Genomic DNA, 18,214 nt, shown 5'->3' on the forward strand with positions numbered 1-18,214 from the left:
TTCATTGAGGTAATCAGCACACCGATTGATCTTCACGTGGCTGTGCGGTCACATGGCTATACAGCTTAGAGGGAACAGTGGTTGTCTGCCTGCCTGCCACATATTTTGTTGTTTCTCCCAGCTACGTCCACAATCTTCTCCTCAAAAATGCATAAGGAGCCTGATGTCTACCACCTCCCACCAGTCTTGGACCTCTCAGCCTCATTATGAGCCAGTACTTCCTGTAATAAGAGAAAGATTGAGTATGTTGGAAGTGGCTGCAAGAGCAGTTAGTGATCATACATGAGCACCAGAGGTGACCCCAGTGAGTGAGTAGTGTGATGATACTATGGCTTTAAGAGGTGTATTTTGTCCTTTTTTTATACACAAAGAAAGGTTAAGACAGAGGTGGAAAGCGGACTGCTCAAAGCCAATAAACAGCTTGTGAGGTTTTGGGGTTTTTTTTAAGTTGGATCAATAAAAGCAGCCTGAATGGGTGGGGTCAAGCACCCACAGAACCAGGATTTTTTTTTAGTTTTAGCCTTCAGTAGCAGTTGCTGGGGTGTTGAAACAAGATGTGGATGCTATTATTCCTCTCTCTGTTACAGCTAAAAGCTGGGGTTCTCTTCCTACCGCTAGAATTGCATGTGAGACAATCTAATTGACTGAATTTACTTTTGCCAAGTGTGTGTTTATGGCATACTGCTACATTAGAACAGCTAATTAGTAGTAGTTAATGTATATATTATTTTGTTAAGCATTTCAATAGAGTTGTAGTTAAGCCAATTCTTTTCTGTTATTTTTATTATTTTGTAGGTATTTTATCTTTTGTGTAAAAATTTAAGTGTGTTTTGCTTAAAGCTGATAGTTAGACCAATCAAATTGCATCTGGAATGCAATGCCTTACATTTACCTTTTAAAACAAGAAAAGGTTAGGCTGTAGGCTATCTTCTTAATCTTTCTCAAGGGGTTTAGGTCTGGACCATAATAGTGGGAAGTGCAATAGTTAATAATTGTAGAGGGTTATGTGGGTGTCATTGAATGGAGTGATGCTGAGGGTTGTAGTTAATCACCCTTAGTGAGATGCATGTTCAGTCACCCTTCCTACCTTGCTGCTGACTCACTGGGATCACCGCACCTCCTCTAGTACTCGTGTATAATCACTAATTGCTCTTGCATCATATTCAATCCTTCTCTTTATTGCAGAAAAATTGGCCCACAAGAAGACTAGGAGGTCAACCACCAGTGGGTGGGATGGCAGATATCGTTCTCCTTGTGCACTTTAAGGAAACAGTTGTGGTGAGGCAGAGTTAGTATGAGTGATGGCCCTGTGAACGTGAGGTAGCAAAGAGAAGATGGTGTAACTTACCCTCGCAGAGCTCTGGAGGTTATGACCTTCTGTCAGCACTCCTGGGCATCATTTTTCACAGAGAGACAGCACTGATACATGGTTCTATCGCTGCCCAGGTTTTCTGGGTCTGGTGGGCGGGCTCCTGTTGCGGTCATCCATGAAGGGGACTATTACCCTATCCACTAGCATCTCAAAATCTTTCTCCATGAAAAGAGGAGACAGCTTTGTTTTCCTCTGCTCCATGTGTTGAGATTTTAGAGGTGAGCACCACTGTGTGAAGGTAAGTTCCTGGCTTGCAGCATCTAAAGTTGTGTCCAACTGGGCTTTAAATAAGGTGCAAGAGTCTTGGCAGCTGGACAGTCCTAGTCATGGCAAGCACTTCTGTCTCACTCACTGTGTGATTTGCAAAGTAATACACCCAATACCTTGCTTGAATAAATAATTTGCTGAGAAGCATATGATTGTCTGAGATAATGCCCTAGTCCTTGACAGGGCAGAAATTATGCCAGGAAATTTGCTTGCTGCCACTCTTTAACTTGGAAGGATAAACCTGGCCCTATCTCTTATGAGAGGTTTCTATTAAATGCCTTCTAGAAATTATTTCTTCAAAATATCCAAACACTTAGCTATGACCTATCTCTTACAACTCTGTGCTGATTCTCTCTGTTCAACTTAAAATGTTCAAGGTATTCAGTCACTGTATCCTTCAACTCTAGAAATTTCCAACAATAGATGTTAGGTAACTGGTTTCTCTCTCTCACCAGTCTTAAATAACGGAGAGAGAAACTGAAGAAAAGATTCCCAAATCAAGAGAACACTGAAAGATAATAGATAATCTGCAATTTTGAACCTGTTTCCTCTAAAATCCTGGAATGAAAATCATTTGTGTTAAGATTTGTCACTTTTAAGTGCATCTTTCTGTTAATTAATAATTTTCCTTATGTTAAATTTGGTGAGTTCCAAGCTCTGATTCAGAATTTGTTTCCCTGGGATGTCCTGTATACTACCCTCCTCTTCTACTAACACATTGTAATTATTTAACATAAATGCTACTTCATTTTTTTTTCACTTCCAATAGCACCATTCCCAAGGTACCAATACTTCTCCATTTGTTCCTGATAGAGAAGTGTCAAGAGAGTAGGGACTGTTTTCACAGTCAGGAAAATTACCAAACCAAGGTCTCAGATTGAATGTAATTGGTTAAAAAAAAACAGAAACAAGGAAGGAGACCTGGGTTCAAGTCCCACCTGTGTAATAACATCACTGGACAGGCGAGTTAAAATTATTTTTAAAAATGCAAGAAGTTCTGAAACAGATTGCACTGTCTGAAAGAGTGGTGGAGACACCTCCCCGAATAATTTTCCAAAGGAAATTGAATGCATGCAGTATTTGAAAGGGCAAATATTGCAGGGCTGTGGAAAAAAAGATAGGGAATGGGATTAATGTGGACAATTATATTTGCGCTTGTGTACATGTGATGGGGAGGAGAGGCAGGCAGAGAGGGCCTCCGTAGACCTGCTTGGAGCACCAGCTCCTTCAGGCTGCTGCCAGAACGTCACCTCAGCGCATCTCTACTGTTTGCTACTCATCCCCTACTCTGTCTGTGGGAACTGAGAAGCTGGAGTTGGCCTCCAACAGTTATCCTTAAGTCACCACTAACAGGCTGAATTGACTACCTTATTCCACCTCTAGAAATAAGCCTGGAAATGGAATGGAGTTGGATATTGGCGTGCCATCTGGAGCACTATTTTCAATGCCCACCTGCACTGTTTCTGCTCTGAGTAGGACCTTAAAACCATCCCCCTAGAATCAGGTATTTCGTGGGCTCTTCATGTAGTGATTCGACCCCATCTTAAGTGATCTGGGCGCAGAGGAAGAATTTGAAAGTAAAAATCCACTCTGGGCAGTGCTGTAAAATGGGGGGCGGGGGGTATGGATCAGTTGCCCATTATATAAAGTACCTGATTTTTAATTCCATTGACTACAATGGTATTGGACAATCCTGGTAGCTTAGCGAATACTGCCTGTTTTGTGTCACTACCGGAGATGAAGTTCTATCCCAGAATGTGATGCCAGAGGCAGCAGAAAGTGGCTCTGAAGGATTTCCCCCCCACCCCCAAAAAGAACTCTGTTTCGCTGCAGCAACTCCTACCCTCGGACAGATTCTGACGGTTCAATCACCATCCATTACTATCGAAACTCCAAGTTGACAGAGACGCGTTTCGCGCAACTACTGTTGCTATGGAGCAAAACGGACATGAGATATATCTGCATCATTTGGAGCCCATCACAACACGACCACTGATGGTTGTCCGCTTGTATCCTGAGGTATGTATTGCGTTAAACAATCAGGTGTCAGCTAGACGGTGCCGGTCCCTATTGTACGCTGAGGTGTATGTGCTGTGTCTATGTGTGTGGCTCCAGCCTGAATAAAGTTGCTGAGCTCTCTCTCTCTCTCTCTCTTCAGCAGCCTGTCGGGCTCTGACTCTCGCCGCATTGTGACTCACAGCGTCATGGCGGAGGAGCTGTTTGCCGGGTCCCAATGGCCAAATGCAAAAGATGCCTACGAACTGGAAGAAATCATCGGTCAGTGTCTTCCGAATCGTTTTAACTAAAGGTGGCGCGCCTGAATATATGTTACGGTCGCGACAACAGGGGGAAAAAAAACTCTCCCTTTTTTTTGTAGTTTTATTTCAGTCTGGTGTGCGGCATTATTCATCCTGTGCGATTTCAATCCCTGCATGTGCCCAGGCTGCATTATTCACTGGGTGCAGGGGGACTGCGTCTTTTTTTATATGGATAAATCGGTGCTGCTTGTAATAACATTGAGGGAAAAGAAGGAACACGGCTTTTCGTTTTGATTTATCGGTTTCTTGGGTAAAGATCCCTCCTACAAATGAATGTTCTAGATATGTATTTAGGGGTCAGGATGTGCAGCTTGGGATGTTTTGCGTTGCTGTTTATTTTTCTCCACTAGGTTGATCCGGGCAATGAATGAAATAAGTTAAAACATGTTGGAAGTGACTGCTCGCTGTTTGTCAACCCCCTCTTGACATATTTGCAGAGCTGCGACATGGCTCCTAATGTCAGATGAAATACCCTGTAACAGGCTTTTACACTTGAGGCATTTTTTTTGTAAAACTGTCAGCTGATGCCTGGCATCATATCAAGCATAGTTTAAATGTTTATACAAATCACAACCTATTATTATTGTTTTGGGGGGGCGGGGGAGACAGGTGGTCCAGAGCCTCTCTCGATGCATATTTGCATAACACTGAAAGACTTTGAAAGATTTGATGAAAAACAGCAAAAGATTTCCTCTGTTGGTTGGTGATTCAGCAAAGAAGGGGACGCAAAGTTCAGATTGTCATGCCAAAAAATGAAGAGGAAAGTTGCCCAATTTCAATTCAGAGTATTGTCAGCACATCGAATTCTTTGTCATTATTGTGGTTGATATACTTGAAAGTGAATTAGGTTTATTTTTGAAAAGTACTTGAAGAGGCAAAATATAATAGGATATGAGGAAGGAACAAGGAAGTGAGGTTTGAGGAATTAGCTCCAGTTGAGGAGTCAAGAACATCACAGACTTGATGGCCTGAATGTAGCACAGAAGGAAGCCACTTTCTCTGATCCCATGATTGAAGCATAACCAAGCATCATGCAAAATGTGACTGGGTTCCATTCTGTAGATTTGGAATGTTACCTCTCCCTGTTTTTTCATCAAAAAATCAACTCTCACTTTCTCAGTGTTCAGGTATTGTTTTATTGTGTTTGCTATTTTCTGCATATTTTTGGCAGCAAATGTCTAGAATAAATACACATACAAAACTCTAAAACGAGCCTTCCAGTAATATTGTTACTTCCACTGTTTGCTCTGTTGGCAAAAAATGGAGCCTGACATATCAAAAGATTCTAGTTTCTAAAACCTGGTTTGCACCGAGTTGGTTGGTCTCATCCCTTTAGCTACAATTGACCTTGTTGGTGCCACGATTGGGTGTGGCCACAATGCTCATTGTGACTGAGCCAGGGGACAAGCACTGTCCAATGGGTGAGCACAACTGGATCCCAGCAGAAGTCACAATGCTCAGAAAAGCAAAGGGAGGGGAAGAAAGTATAGAAAGTCAGTTGAAGTGCTAGTTGCTGTCTCAGGCTTAAAACTGTAAGAACATGCAGTTATTTTGTTGGTGACATCATTATATTACCAACTGTTTGTCTTGACTCATTTGTGAACTTCTGACTGTTAGGATTTTAAAAAATTATGTTATAGAAATTTGTACTATTGTGGGTACACCACCTGCGTGAGATTTATTCCTCCAGTCAATATGGCAGCTACTGAGTTAGTATTTCAGAGTTGTTTTCTCTGGGCTTAGACATGTCTGGAGATTTTCCCAACAGCCCTGTCTTCAATACGCACTATGTCAGCATGATTTCACAGAGTGCTGGATAATGCCTTATATTCATAGTGGCTAAGGATCAAAATCAATACTTATCTAACTTTCTTTTTAAATAAAATTAAATTTCAATTAAATATTGGGAAGAATGAACTATTGTCTTTAGTCCCCACCGCAAATTCTGCTCCCTAGCCACCAAATCCAACCCTTTCCCTGGCAACTCTCCAAGCCAGACGGTTGGCAACCTTGGTATCATATTTGATCCCAAGAGGAGCTTTCAACCACACATCTGTGCCATCAATAGGACTGTCTATTTCCAATTCCATAATTTTGCCCAACTCTGCCCCTACCCCAGCTCTTCTATGCTGAAATCCTTATCCATGCCTTTATTATTTTTTTAGACTTAATTAACATGCTGTTGGTTGGCCTCCCACTTTCTACTCTTTGTAAACTTGAGCTCATCCAAAAATCAGTTGCCTGTGTCCTAACTCAAACTGTGTCCCATTTACCCATCACCCATGTGCTCGATAACTTTAGGTTCTGTAAAAGCAACACTTGATTTTAATTTTTACATTTGTAAAAATCTTAGTCATTTCTTCTCCAATCTTTGTCAGCCTGACAATCCTTTTGAGATCTCTGCTTTTCGAAGTCTGACCTCTTCAGCATTCCGGATTATACTTGCTTAGCGATGGCGGCTGGATCTTCAGCTGCCTGGATCTGAAGCACAGACATTATTTTTCTAAACTTACGCACATCTCTACCTCTCCTCCAAGACACTCCTTAAAATCGGCCTTTTTGTACAAGCTTTGGTCATTTGTCCTAGTATCTGTTTGTGGTATTGTGTCCTTTTTTGTTTTAGAATGCCACTGTAAAGCACTTTCGGGTGGTTTTATGTAACACCTTAGTATAGTAAGACGGGTGCTTTATTTTCCTTGATCCACTTTCTCTCAAAGGTGTTTGGATTTCATTCTGTGGGTGCTAAGCACTTTCTGGTAGCTTTGTGAGCTGACAAAGGTTGTTTGATCATGGAAAGTGTGTCTCTGTCTGTCTGTCTGTCTGTCTGTCTGTCTCTCTCTCTCTTTGTGTAAAAAAAGTTACCCCTCAGGTTTCTTTTTATTCTTTCCCCTCTAACCTTAAACTGATGCTCTGTAGTCCTCAATTCCCCAAACCTGGGAAAAAGGCTGAGTGCATTCACCCTATCCATGTCTCTCAGACTTTATACACTTCTATAAGATCCCTCCCCCCCCCCAAGATAAGTTGCCATCCAATACCATCCACCAGACTTCCAGGCAGTGCATTCCAGATCCTAATTAGTAAAGTCGTCATATTCTTATCATGGAATAGGGCTGCTCTCATTAGAGCGAGCGAGATGACATGTGACTTAACTCGAGGGTCTCCACACCTCAGGCAAGGGGAAAGGTTGAGAAGGAGAGTCTTTTATGGTAACCTCAGCCAGCGTGTACTTCTGATTTGCATGGCTTGGGACTTTATGTGAATTTATCTGACACATTCCTGATGAAAGGCTTATGTCCGAAATGTTGATTCCCCTGTTCCTCGGATGCTGCCTGACCTGCTGTTCTTTTCCAGCCCCACAATTTTTGACTTTATCTGAATAGTTGGGAGTGGGAGGGAAAGGGGCTACAGCAAGCAATTCAATAGTGAAAGGGATCACTGTTAAATCGTGTTCTCATTAAGCACCCACAAAATGTACTTTACAGCTGGCTCAGATCAAAATCAGGATTAGGAAACCTAGCTGGTTCCCCTCATTCCCCAGCCTCTGCCATTTAGTCTGTGTGTGCTGATACCAATTGTATACCATTGTTTGTATTCCAACTGAGGTCTATTAGCTCAGCATAAATCATGTTGGAACCTTCCTGCTCTGTATAGTTTGGAACTACACCAGTGTGGCGCTTTTACCTGCTGAGGTACTGGGGAGAGCTACGGATTATAAGTGCACTTACAATGGCTGCCATTTAATATATACAAACTGGGACAAAATAAAACCTACTGTACTGAGCTATTTTTTATGTTGTATGTGGCAATTGCTGTTATTGATCTGTAACTGGATTGTTAAATAGATCACAAGCAGATTGCACAGTACCAATAACAACAGAAGCTGGAAATGTAGACTTTCCTACATCTCTGTCAAGTTTTGAAATCCCTTTCAAATATTGCCATCAGGAAGTGACTTGAGATTCAAGCTGGGAGGTGTTGGCCTTTGTCTGAACACTATATGGCACCAATGTGCTACATGATTTCATGCCCCTAACTCCAACGTAATAAACTCCAGATCTTTTTGCTGTATCATTGGATAGACATTGATTATTGCAGGATGACGCAGCACAGAAACGGACCCATTCAGCCCATTAAGTCAGTTCTGATATTTTTACCTACATGAGCTACTCAATTGAATTCTACTCTCCTGCACAATCAACTGCTCAGTATTATTCCTGTTTTTCAAACAGCAGTTTAAAAAACTTATCTATGGACTCCATATCTATAACAGTTTATGGCAGAGAAATCTAAACTCTAACCCTTGTTCTTTAAAATGTTTCAGCCTCCCCTTTAATTATTTCTGTGATTATTGTCTTGTCACTGTAGAAGAGAGGTTGAGGCCTAGGTTTAGATCCTTTACTCAAACTGTTCTGCCCACCCATATACTCAAATCTGAGGGCTCTTGTAGCTCAGTGATAGTGTCCCTCTCTCTGAGCCAGGTTCAAGCCCCACCTGCACCAGAGGTGTGTAACAGCATTTCTGAACAGGTGTATTAGTAAATGTCTACTCAAGATTGCAATTGCCAGAGTCTTTCAGAGAAAATGAATGTGTGTGTGTCAGCATACCTGTATATAGAGTTGGTCTGAGCTGTGTTTTTTTTAGATTAGATTACTTACAGTGTGGAAACAGGCCCTTCGGCCCAACAAGTCCACACCGCCCCGCCGAAGTGTAACCCACCCATACCCCTACATCTACATTTACCCCTTACCTAACACTATGGGCAATTTAGCATGGCCAATTCACCTGGCCTGCACATCTTTGGACTGTGGGAGGAAACCGGAGCACCCGGAGGAAACCCATGCAGACACGGGGAGAACGTGCAAACTCCACACAGTCAGTCGCCTGAGGCGGGAATTGAACCCGGGTCTCAGGCGCTGTGAGGCAGCAGTGCTAACCACTGTGCCACCGTGCCGCCCGTGTGTAGCTGTACACCACTGTGTATGTAGATCAATGTGCATGCATTTGTACTGCAGGTCTAATTTAACCAGAATTTGAGTGAAAATTATTAATCAAAAGGAGAACTTCTGTTCAGTTTGCAAACATGACGGTCATCCTTCAGTCCTTGCCTTTCCAAATGTATATAAATGCTGTCCTTCAAAATCCCCTCCAACAATGTACCCACCACTGATGCACAGCTCACCAGTCTATACTTCCCTGGCTTTTCCTTATCACCTTTCTTAAACTGTGGCATTACATTAGCAAACCTCCAGTCTTCTGGCACCTCACCCATGTCTGTCGATCATACTAATATCTCAGCAAGGGGTCCAGCAATCACTTCCCTAGCTTTCCACAGAGGTCTAGGGTACACCTGATCAGGTTCTCGGGATTTATCCACTTTTATGCGTTTCAAGACATCCAGCACCACCACGTCTGTAATATGGACATTTTTCAAGATGTCACCATCTATTTCCCCACATTCTCTATATCGTCCAGTATTTCCCCCCATCTCTTGCGGCTCCACACATAGGCTGTGTTACTGATCTTTGAGGCGCCTTATTCTATCCCTAGTTTACCCTTTTGTCCATAATGTATTTGTAAAATCCCTCTGGATTCTTCAGAACCCTATTTTCCAAAGCTATCTCATGTCCCCTTTTTGCCCACCTGATTTCCCTCTTAAGTATACTTCTACTGCATTTATACTCTTCGAAGGTTTCACTCGATCTCTCCTGTCTATACTTGACATATGCTTCCTTTTTCTTAACCAAAATCTCAATTTCTCTAGTCATCCAGCATTCCCTGCACTTACCAGCATTTCCTTTCTGGACTCTCGTTATCTCTTTTTTTTAAGGCTTCCCATCTTCTGGCCGTCCCTTTACCTGCGAGCATCTGCTCCCAGTCAGCTTTTAAAAGTTCTTGCCTAATACTTAACTGAGGGCTGCTGACAACTATGAGAAGGAGAAAGTGAGGAGTGCAGATGCTGGAGATCAGAGTTGAGAGTGTGGTGCTGGAAAAGCACAGCAGGTCAGGCAGCATCCGAGGAGCAGGAGAATCAACATTTCAGGTATTAGCCCTTCATCAGGAATGAGGCTTGTGGGCCTGAGGGCTGAGAGATAAATGGTTGGGTGGAAGATAGCTGAGGATGCGATATGTAGATGAAGGTGGGGGAGAAAGTGATAGGTCAGAGAGGAGGGTGGAGCAGATAGATGGGAAAGGTGATGGACAAGTCAGGAGGACGATGCCAAGTTGGAGGCTTGGGACTGGGATAATGTGGGAGGAGAGGAAATGTGTGGTTGCAGGGTCCCAAGGCAGAAAATGAGGCGTTCTTCCTCCAAGCATTGGGTGGTTAGGATTTGGCGATGGAGGAGGTCCAGGACCTGCATGTCCTTGATGGAGTGGGAGGGGGAGTTGAAGTGTTCTGTCAGGGGGCGGTGGGGTTGGTTAGTGCGGGTGTCCCAGAGATGTTCTCTGAAATGGTTCGCAAGTTGGCGTCCTGTCTCCCCGATGTGGAGGATACAACATCAGGGTATAGTAGATGACATTGGTGGAGGTACAAGTGAATTTCTGGTGGATGTGGAAGGATCCATTGGGGCCTTAGATGGAGGTGAGGGGAAGGCATGGGCACAGGTTTTGCACCTCCTGCAGTGTGCGGGGGAGGTGCCGGGAATGGGATGTGGGCTGGTGGGGGGTGTCGACCTGAGAAGGGAGTCGCGGAGGGAATGGTCTCTCCGAAACACTGACAACTATGACAAGCTTGCTTCCTTTGTGTCTGTCCTAAATGACAAGGCAAGACAGAAGTAATTTGAATCTTGTATTTTTGGCTGAGGTGGAAAAGTACACAAAGGTAGTAAAGAGAAGGGATCCTGTGACTATCCAGGTTGACTCCGAGTAAGTGAGTGCTATGACAGCTAGTGAACAGGCTGGAGATATAGCCCGGTGTGTCCCTGAGCACACAGTGTCCTTACTGCAGCATTACTGTGAGAGTTACCAGTACAGCCTGAGGTGGGGCATTGATGAGCAGAAGTGTCCTGTAAGGGAATCGGAGATGTGCCATGAGGGTTCTCACAGGCTTGCACATATTGGATGCCAATGTCTGTGGATGTGGGGTGTCTGTAGCTGGTGACCATGGAGCGTGTCCTGAGATGTTGGTACCTCGTGTCTAACATGGAAGTTGTTTGGAGCAAGCAGTGAGCTGAATTCATCAGGTACCCGCTCGGATTTCTATGGTGAGAATTAGAGTCATGGAGTCATAGAGGTGTACAGCATGGAAACAAACCCTTCGGTCCAACCAGATATCCCAACCCAATCCAGTCACACCTGCCAGCACCCGGCCCATATCCCTCCAAACCCTTCCTATTCATATACCCATCCAAATGCCTCTTAAATGTAGCAATTGTACCAGCCTCCACCACTTCCTCTGGCAGCTCATTCCATACTCGTACCACCCTCTGTGTGAAAAGGTTGCCCCTTAGGTCTCTTTTATATCTTTCCCCTCTCACCCTAAACCTATGCCCACTAGCTCTGGACTCCCCAACCCCAGGGAAAAGTCTTTGTCTATTTACCCTATCCATGCCCCTCATAATTTTGTAAACCTCTATAAGGTCACCCCTCAGCCTCCAATGCTCCAGGGAAAACAGCCCCAGCCTGTTCAGCCTCTCCCTATAGCTCAAATCCTCCAACCCTGGCAACATCCTTGTAAATCTTTTCTGAACCCTTTCAAGTTTCACAACGTCTTTCTGATAGGAAGGAGACCAGAATTGCATGCAATATTCCAACAGTGGCCTCACCAACGTCCTGTACAGCTGCAACATGACCCCCCAACTCCTGTACTCAATACTCTGACCAATAAAGGAAAGCATACCAAACGCCTCCTTCACTATCCTATCTACCTGCGACTCCACTTTCAAGGAGCTATGAACCTGCACTACAAGGTCTCTTTGTTCAGCAACACTCCCTAGGACCTTACCATTAAGTGCCTAAGTCCTGCTCAGATTTGCTTTCCCAAAATGCAGCACCTTGTATTTATCTGAATTAAACTTCTTCTGCCACTTCTCAGCCCATTGGCCCATCTGGTCAAGACCTTGTTGTAGTCTGAGGTAATCCTCTTCGCTGTCCACTACACCTCCAATTTTGGTGTCATCTGCAAACTTACTAACTGTACCTCTTATGCTCACATCCACATCATTTATGTAAATGACAAAAAGTAGAGGACCCAGCACCGATCCTTGTGGCACTCCACTGGTCACAGGCCTCCAGTCTGAAAAACAACCCTCCACCACCACCCTCTGTCTTCTACCTTTGAGCCAATTCTGTATGCAAATGGCTAGTTCTCCCTGTATTCCGTGAGATCTAACCTTGCTAATCAGTCTCCCATGGGGAACCTTGTTGAATGCCTTACTGAAGTCCATATAGATCACATCGACTGCTCTGCCCTCCTCAATCCTCTTTGTTACTTCTTCAAAAGACTCTATCAAGTTTGCGAGACATGACTTCCCATGCACAAAGCCATGTTGACTATCCCTAATCAGTCCTTGCCTTTCTGAATACATGTACATCCTGTCCCTCAGGATTCCCTCCAACAACTTGCTCACCAACGTCAGGTTCACTGGTCTATAGTTCCCTGGCTTGTCCGTACCACCCTTCTTAAACAGTGGCATCACGTTAGCCAACCACCAGTCTTCCGGCACCTCACCTGTGACTATCGATGATACAAATATCTCAGCAAGAGGCCCAGCAATCACTTCCCTAGCTTCCCACAGTGTTCTAGGGTACACCTGATCAGGTCCTGGGGATTTATCCACCTTTACGCGTTTCAAAACATCCAGCACTTCCTCCTCCTTTGCAAGATGTCACCATGTATTTCCCTACAGTCTATATCTTCTGTATTCTTTTCCACAGTAAATACTGATGCAAAATACTCATTTAATATCTCCCCCATTTTCTGCGGCTCCATACAAAGGCCGTCTTGCTGATCTTTGAGGGGCCCTATTCTCTCCCTAATTACCCTTTTGTCCTTAATGTATTTGTACATTTCTTGGCATCTAATTTGTTTAGTGAGTTTGGGAAGACAGAAAGCTGAATATTAATGAGGTGAGTTGAATGTCAGTAAAGCATTTAACAAGCTATAATCTCCCTTAATTGACAACTTGCTACTGCCTAGCAAGAAACTCACCATATTGCTTGTGAAAAGCATAAAAAACGCTGCAAAATACTCCCAACATCAAAATGGGCCTTGCCGGACTTCTCATCAGAATCTAACACAAATCTCCCCATAGCCCAACTTTTTTATTTCAATTCGAGTAATTTGGAATGTCTAAACACTAATGGGAATCCCTTCCATTTATTCGGCTCAACCAGGCCATGCCAATGTTATGGTCCACTTGAGTCTCTTTTCATCTTTCCATCTCTAAACCTACATTTGTAACCCTCTATTCCCTCCTCCCTTCGTATATTGGTCTAGCTATCTTTTAAATGCATCTGTACTATTCACTTCAAGCACTCCCTATGGGAGCAGCACTTAACAGTAACTCCTGCTATCCTCTTCATATCTCCTTATTCCTCTCTCTTTAGAAATTCTATATTTGGGTATTTTTAAATCATTCCTTCTCCAATTAGATAGATAGACTCATGAAGGGAGTCAGAGACCTAGTGTGAGGGAATGAAGGAGCATACTGTAATAAAGTCCTTTTTTCTCATTTAATAAATATTTTATTCTTAACAATTTATTGTACACAGTCACAAGACTCTGTCAATATTTGACCTCCACATTTAAAAATAAATGCAGGGTCTATCTAGCCAGGTTTCACTCTGGGAGCTGACTTATTATCATCAGCTGGGATCATCATAACAATATGGAGGCGTGGTTAGAGAGGGAGTTTGAAGTGTTTGCCAGAGCTGAAAATGTGTTGCTGGAAAAGTGCAGCAGGTCAGGCAGCATCCAAGGAGCAGGAGAATCGATGTTTCGGGCATGAGCCCTTCTTTAGGAAGATTTGTGAAGTGTTTGCCAGTAAAGCAGTGTAGAAGAAAGGAACACCATAACCGAAAACAGCAGAGGAAGATAGCAGATAACATAAGAAAGAAAACAGAGAACAGAAAAACAACAAGGAGAAAGAAAGGGGCAAGGAAGCGAGAAACAGTTTGTGAGGGGAAATTTAAATGATATAAATACAGCAAAAAGACTGTTTTCTGTTTTATACGCATCCTATAATGTCTGTCAGAAACATCTGAGTGTTTATGTAGAATGAATGCAATACTGTTAACTGTTGTGTGGACAACCACAATAGCCATTTTGTATATTTAATAAAATCCTTGCATGGACTATAGTGACAATGCAGCAAAATAAATTGGAGAAATGTTTTCTTTGTTTCTTTGTTTGGTGCGCATATCCATAATATATACTCTGTACTAAATAAATAGGGCTAATATATGTAGGGAATTCAAGCAATTTGAAACTTCCCATCAGGAAAGTAGAAGCACGTAGTCCATTCATGTTGTTTAGGTATAAAATGTCAGCCTTTTCTTCTGTCTGCCACTGTGACAATTATTTAGTTGCCAAGATCCGAGATGCTGTGACAGACAGGCCCACATGGGGATGATTGAGAAGACATTTACAACTAGTCTTTCTGCTTTTTCTAACAGACACACCATGAACTCTGCAAGTTTTGCTTGACGGCCTATGCCAATTGAATCATCAGCTATGAGTCATTTGACTAGTTTAACCATTCGAATGCCATGTTTTGTTTAACCCTAAACCAAAGAGAGAGGGGGAGGGGCAAAATTGCCAGAGAGGGGACAGGATTTTTTTTTGGAAAAGGAATCTGCTGATGGCAGAAATTTCTAGATTTTGCAATGTAAAAGACAGAAAGTACTAGAAATGCACAACAAGAGGTCAGCATCTGAAACAAAAGGCAGGCTCATATTTGAGGGAAAGGGTTGGCAATGAAAGTATTATGCTCTTTTCACTTTGTAGATGCCAAGTGACTCAAGTATTTGAAATACTTTTTCTTCACCTTTCATGATTTACAGCATATGTAATTTTTTTTTCTTTTTTAGATTTGTGACTGGAAAATATTTTAGTGAGTAACTTGTCAACAATGAAGTCAGGAGCTTCCAAGTACGCTTCACAGAAAAAGTACCTTCTTGTCTCCTTCCAGTCACAAATTGTTGAGTCTGTTTGTAACCTGTGGTCTTTTGCAGCCTGCCCTTTTTATCTTGGGGTTTGTTGAAAGGATATTTGGACTATATCGTGAAGTCACATGTTGTGATGGAAGTTCACACCTTGTAGCTGTGGTACTCCACACTAGTGACGTGAAATTCTGAGGGAGGTGAGCTGAGGAACAGGAACCCCTCCTGGGGTGCCAGACAATGGGACAGCCTTGTATATGCATTGCAGTTCCAGTGTTTTCATAGATTCCCTACAGACCATTTGGCCCAACATGTCCACACCGATCTTCCGAAGAGTAACTCACCCAGGTCTCTGGCACTGTGAGGCAGTAGTGCTAACCACTGAGCCACCATGCCACCCATATGATTTAGAATCTTTGTATATACTTAAAGGTGACTTTTATGAATGAAATATATTTTTGAATTCCTCTCAAAAATCTTTCGAAAGACAAAAATTCCAAGAGACCAGCAGCCTCATTATCTCAGTTATGAGAAAGCATCAGAGCATCTGAGCAGTCACTGGTGGTAGCTATGCAGAGCTTCACAGCTGCTGTCAACCTTGCTCGGATTTTAAATAGGACCACATGAAGTGAAAGTGACAAAAAGCTTCTTTCTTCTCAATCGGGTGCTGGCCTATCACTAACAGTAACTGAACAAAACAAATAGCATGCTAGAGGTCTGTGGTTCAGGCTTATCGGGAAGAGGCACAATTACAGTATATGTTGCTGGGAGTCCCAACAGTCTGTCTGGAGTCTTCAATTATTCTCTATTACAAGAATGTTTTGACAACATTAGCAATGTGATCTTTACACTCAATTGCTCCCCTCCTGTTTCAAAGGTGCTGACTCATTGCTGGAGTGGTCAGTCCCCTGGGTGTTGGTATCTCTTCAATACTTCACTTACTGAAGTGCCCATTTTTAATCCATGAGGCCAGGCAATGCGCGCTGCCATGTTGGTTGCCTGTTTAGTGCAGACTTTTAATTTGTTGCTGTGTAATGTAGAATGGAACAATGTACAACTCAAAATTACTGAGATTCTGGGTGGAAAAGCTGCCATAATACCTTTCAATAATCTTGTAAAAATTGCACACAAGCTCATTTCTACACTTGGGCATGGCACTCAGCCATTTACATCAGGAAGACTTTGGTTGATTTGAACTGATATCACTAACAGTGGCAATGAGGTCCCAGGATTTGACCTTAGAGTTGCTTATCCAGGAAAGATGGGAAATTAGTCTGCTTTCTCGCTTGTATACTTTGAAATTGGTATGCAGACTCGTGAACTGAGCACAGAAAGCAATCCCTGCTGCAGAACAGGTATACCCAAGGCTCAATCAGTATTCTTATAAGAACCCATGTCTTTACCTCAATCCCCACACACCAGGCCTTGTCAGCACTTGCGCTTCTACCACACACAACCCATTGTCAGTGACTGATAGTCCCCATTAGCAGCTATTCGTTCTCCCAGGCTGACCTTTATCCATTCCTATATCTGTCCAATTGCTTTTTCTCTCTTTGGGCTCTATCTTCGTCTTTCATTTATTCCTCCTCTCCTCCCTCACCCCATTTTCTGCATAAAACCAACATTTACCTAACTATTATCAGTTCTGAAGAAGGATCACTAAATGTTAACTCTGATTTCTCTCCACAGATGCTGCCAGACCTGAGTTTTTTTCTGGCAGTTTCTATTTTTGTTTCTGATTTCCAGCATCTGCTGTTCTTTCGGTTATTTTGTTGAGCCTTAGACAATCGGGTTGCAGTCACAGTCTTCAGAACTGTCCAGCGGGCCTGTGAAGAAAGATTCTGAACCTTAGATTACCTTTCAGTGGTGACCTACAGCACCCCTTTAAGAACTGCCAGCTAGGCCATTTGTAGATATTTTCCAGACCTTACACCGAGTGCAGTAAGAGCAACTCAATCTTAAAAAGGGGTTTCAAGTAGTCTTTGGGCCCTGTTTGCATTTGTGCAATTGCAAAAGTGTAGCAGATGTTTTGTCGTGCCTTTGTTGATGTAGCTGGCATCTAAATGTATAATGTTTGAGCATGGTAAGGCAACAGATACAATGTTTGAACATTCCTATATGACTGCTGATTTTTTTTTATTAAACCCCTAGTGTACTGCAATGGAATGAAAAAAAGTGTCGATAAAACCTTTAATACAAAGAAGGCTTTTTTTTGTGATACTCCCCTTTCTTTTTCAGATAAAAGCAAAATGCTGCAGATGCTGAAAATCTGAAATAAACATAGAGAATATTGGAAAAACTCAGCAGGTCTGGCAGCATCTGTGGAGGAAAAACAAAATTAACTCTGTTTCTCTCTTTGCAGGTGCTGCCAGTCTAACTGAGTTTCTCCAGCATTTTCTGTGTTTGTTTCTTTTTCAGATGCTGGTTTTGCATTTCCGATCCTCCCCGTTCTCTCTTTTGGCATTCTCCTATGCTGTTAGAAGTGTGTTATCATTAACAATCTAATCTTTCGGGTTCAGGCAATATCACCAACTGCAGACTAAAATTAGGCTGCTGCAGCTAATCACTCAGAGCATCCGAAATAAGTGCCCCAAAGTGATAAGGCCTTGAATTTCTCTTCCCTCGTCTCTGCTTGAGGAGAGACTGTCCTGCCTACTCGATCTCACATTAAGTAGAGTTGCAATTAGATAATGAAAACTTTGCGTGATGTCAAATTGACTGTATTAGATAATGTGCTACAAGGGTGTGTGCTTGGCACTGTGGGGTTAGGGCAGTTAGTGGCAGGAGACCATGTGACTAAACTACCTGGAATATCTCTGTGCAGAGTTGGTGACACAGGGCCCTTGTGGAGTTCCTGGCTGATTTACTATATCAACTCCTGCACATCTTTATAAAGGAGTCTTCTGGGTGGAGAAGGAGTCTTCTGGCAACTAGTTTCCAGCACATACTTAAACCAAAAACAAAATGGACCATTGAAATATTAGCTCAGATAATATTAATGCTGATACTGGATAGTACCAATAATGGAGATTGAACATTGAGATTTCTGGTGTTGAGACAAGGAGTCTCTGAGAAATTTCATGAAAGGAATAGTACACAGAGTTCCCATTCTCTGATACATCACAGCCTTAACTTCCTCAGTAGAAATTAGAAATCC

The 18,214-nt window shown here is 42.8% G+C and overlaps 1 protein-coding gene across 5 annotated transcripts in view; it reads left to right on the plus strand.

Annotated features, from left to right (window-relative positions):
- Positions 1–18,214, plus strand: part of LOC140471277 (STE20/SPS1-related proline-alanine-rich protein kinase-like) — a 222,316-nt gene that overhangs the window by 45,155 nt on the left and 158,947 nt on the right. Inside the window, exons 1-2 of one of the 5 annotated variants that reach the window (XM_072567253.1) lie at positions 3,454–3,658; positions 3,798–3,916. In XM_072567253.1, the coding sequence (XP_072423354.1) occupies positions 3,844–3,916 (73 nt within the window). In that variant the 5' untranslated portion in view covers positions 3,454–3,658; positions 3,798–3,843. Of the gene's footprint in view, positions 1–3,453; positions 3,659–3,797; positions 3,917–18,214 lie in introns of those variants that run through there. The other 4 variants (XM_072567254.1, XM_072567257.1, XM_072567255.1 and 1 more) reach the window with 4 other exon arrangements.

This window comes from Chiloscyllium punctatum, chromosome X (genome assembly GCF_047496795.1).
Source record: "Chiloscyllium punctatum isolate Juve2018m chromosome X, sChiPun1.3, whole genome shotgun sequence".
NCBI lineage: Eukaryota > Metazoa > Chordata > Chondrichthyes > Orectolobiformes > Hemiscylliidae > Chiloscyllium > Chiloscyllium punctatum.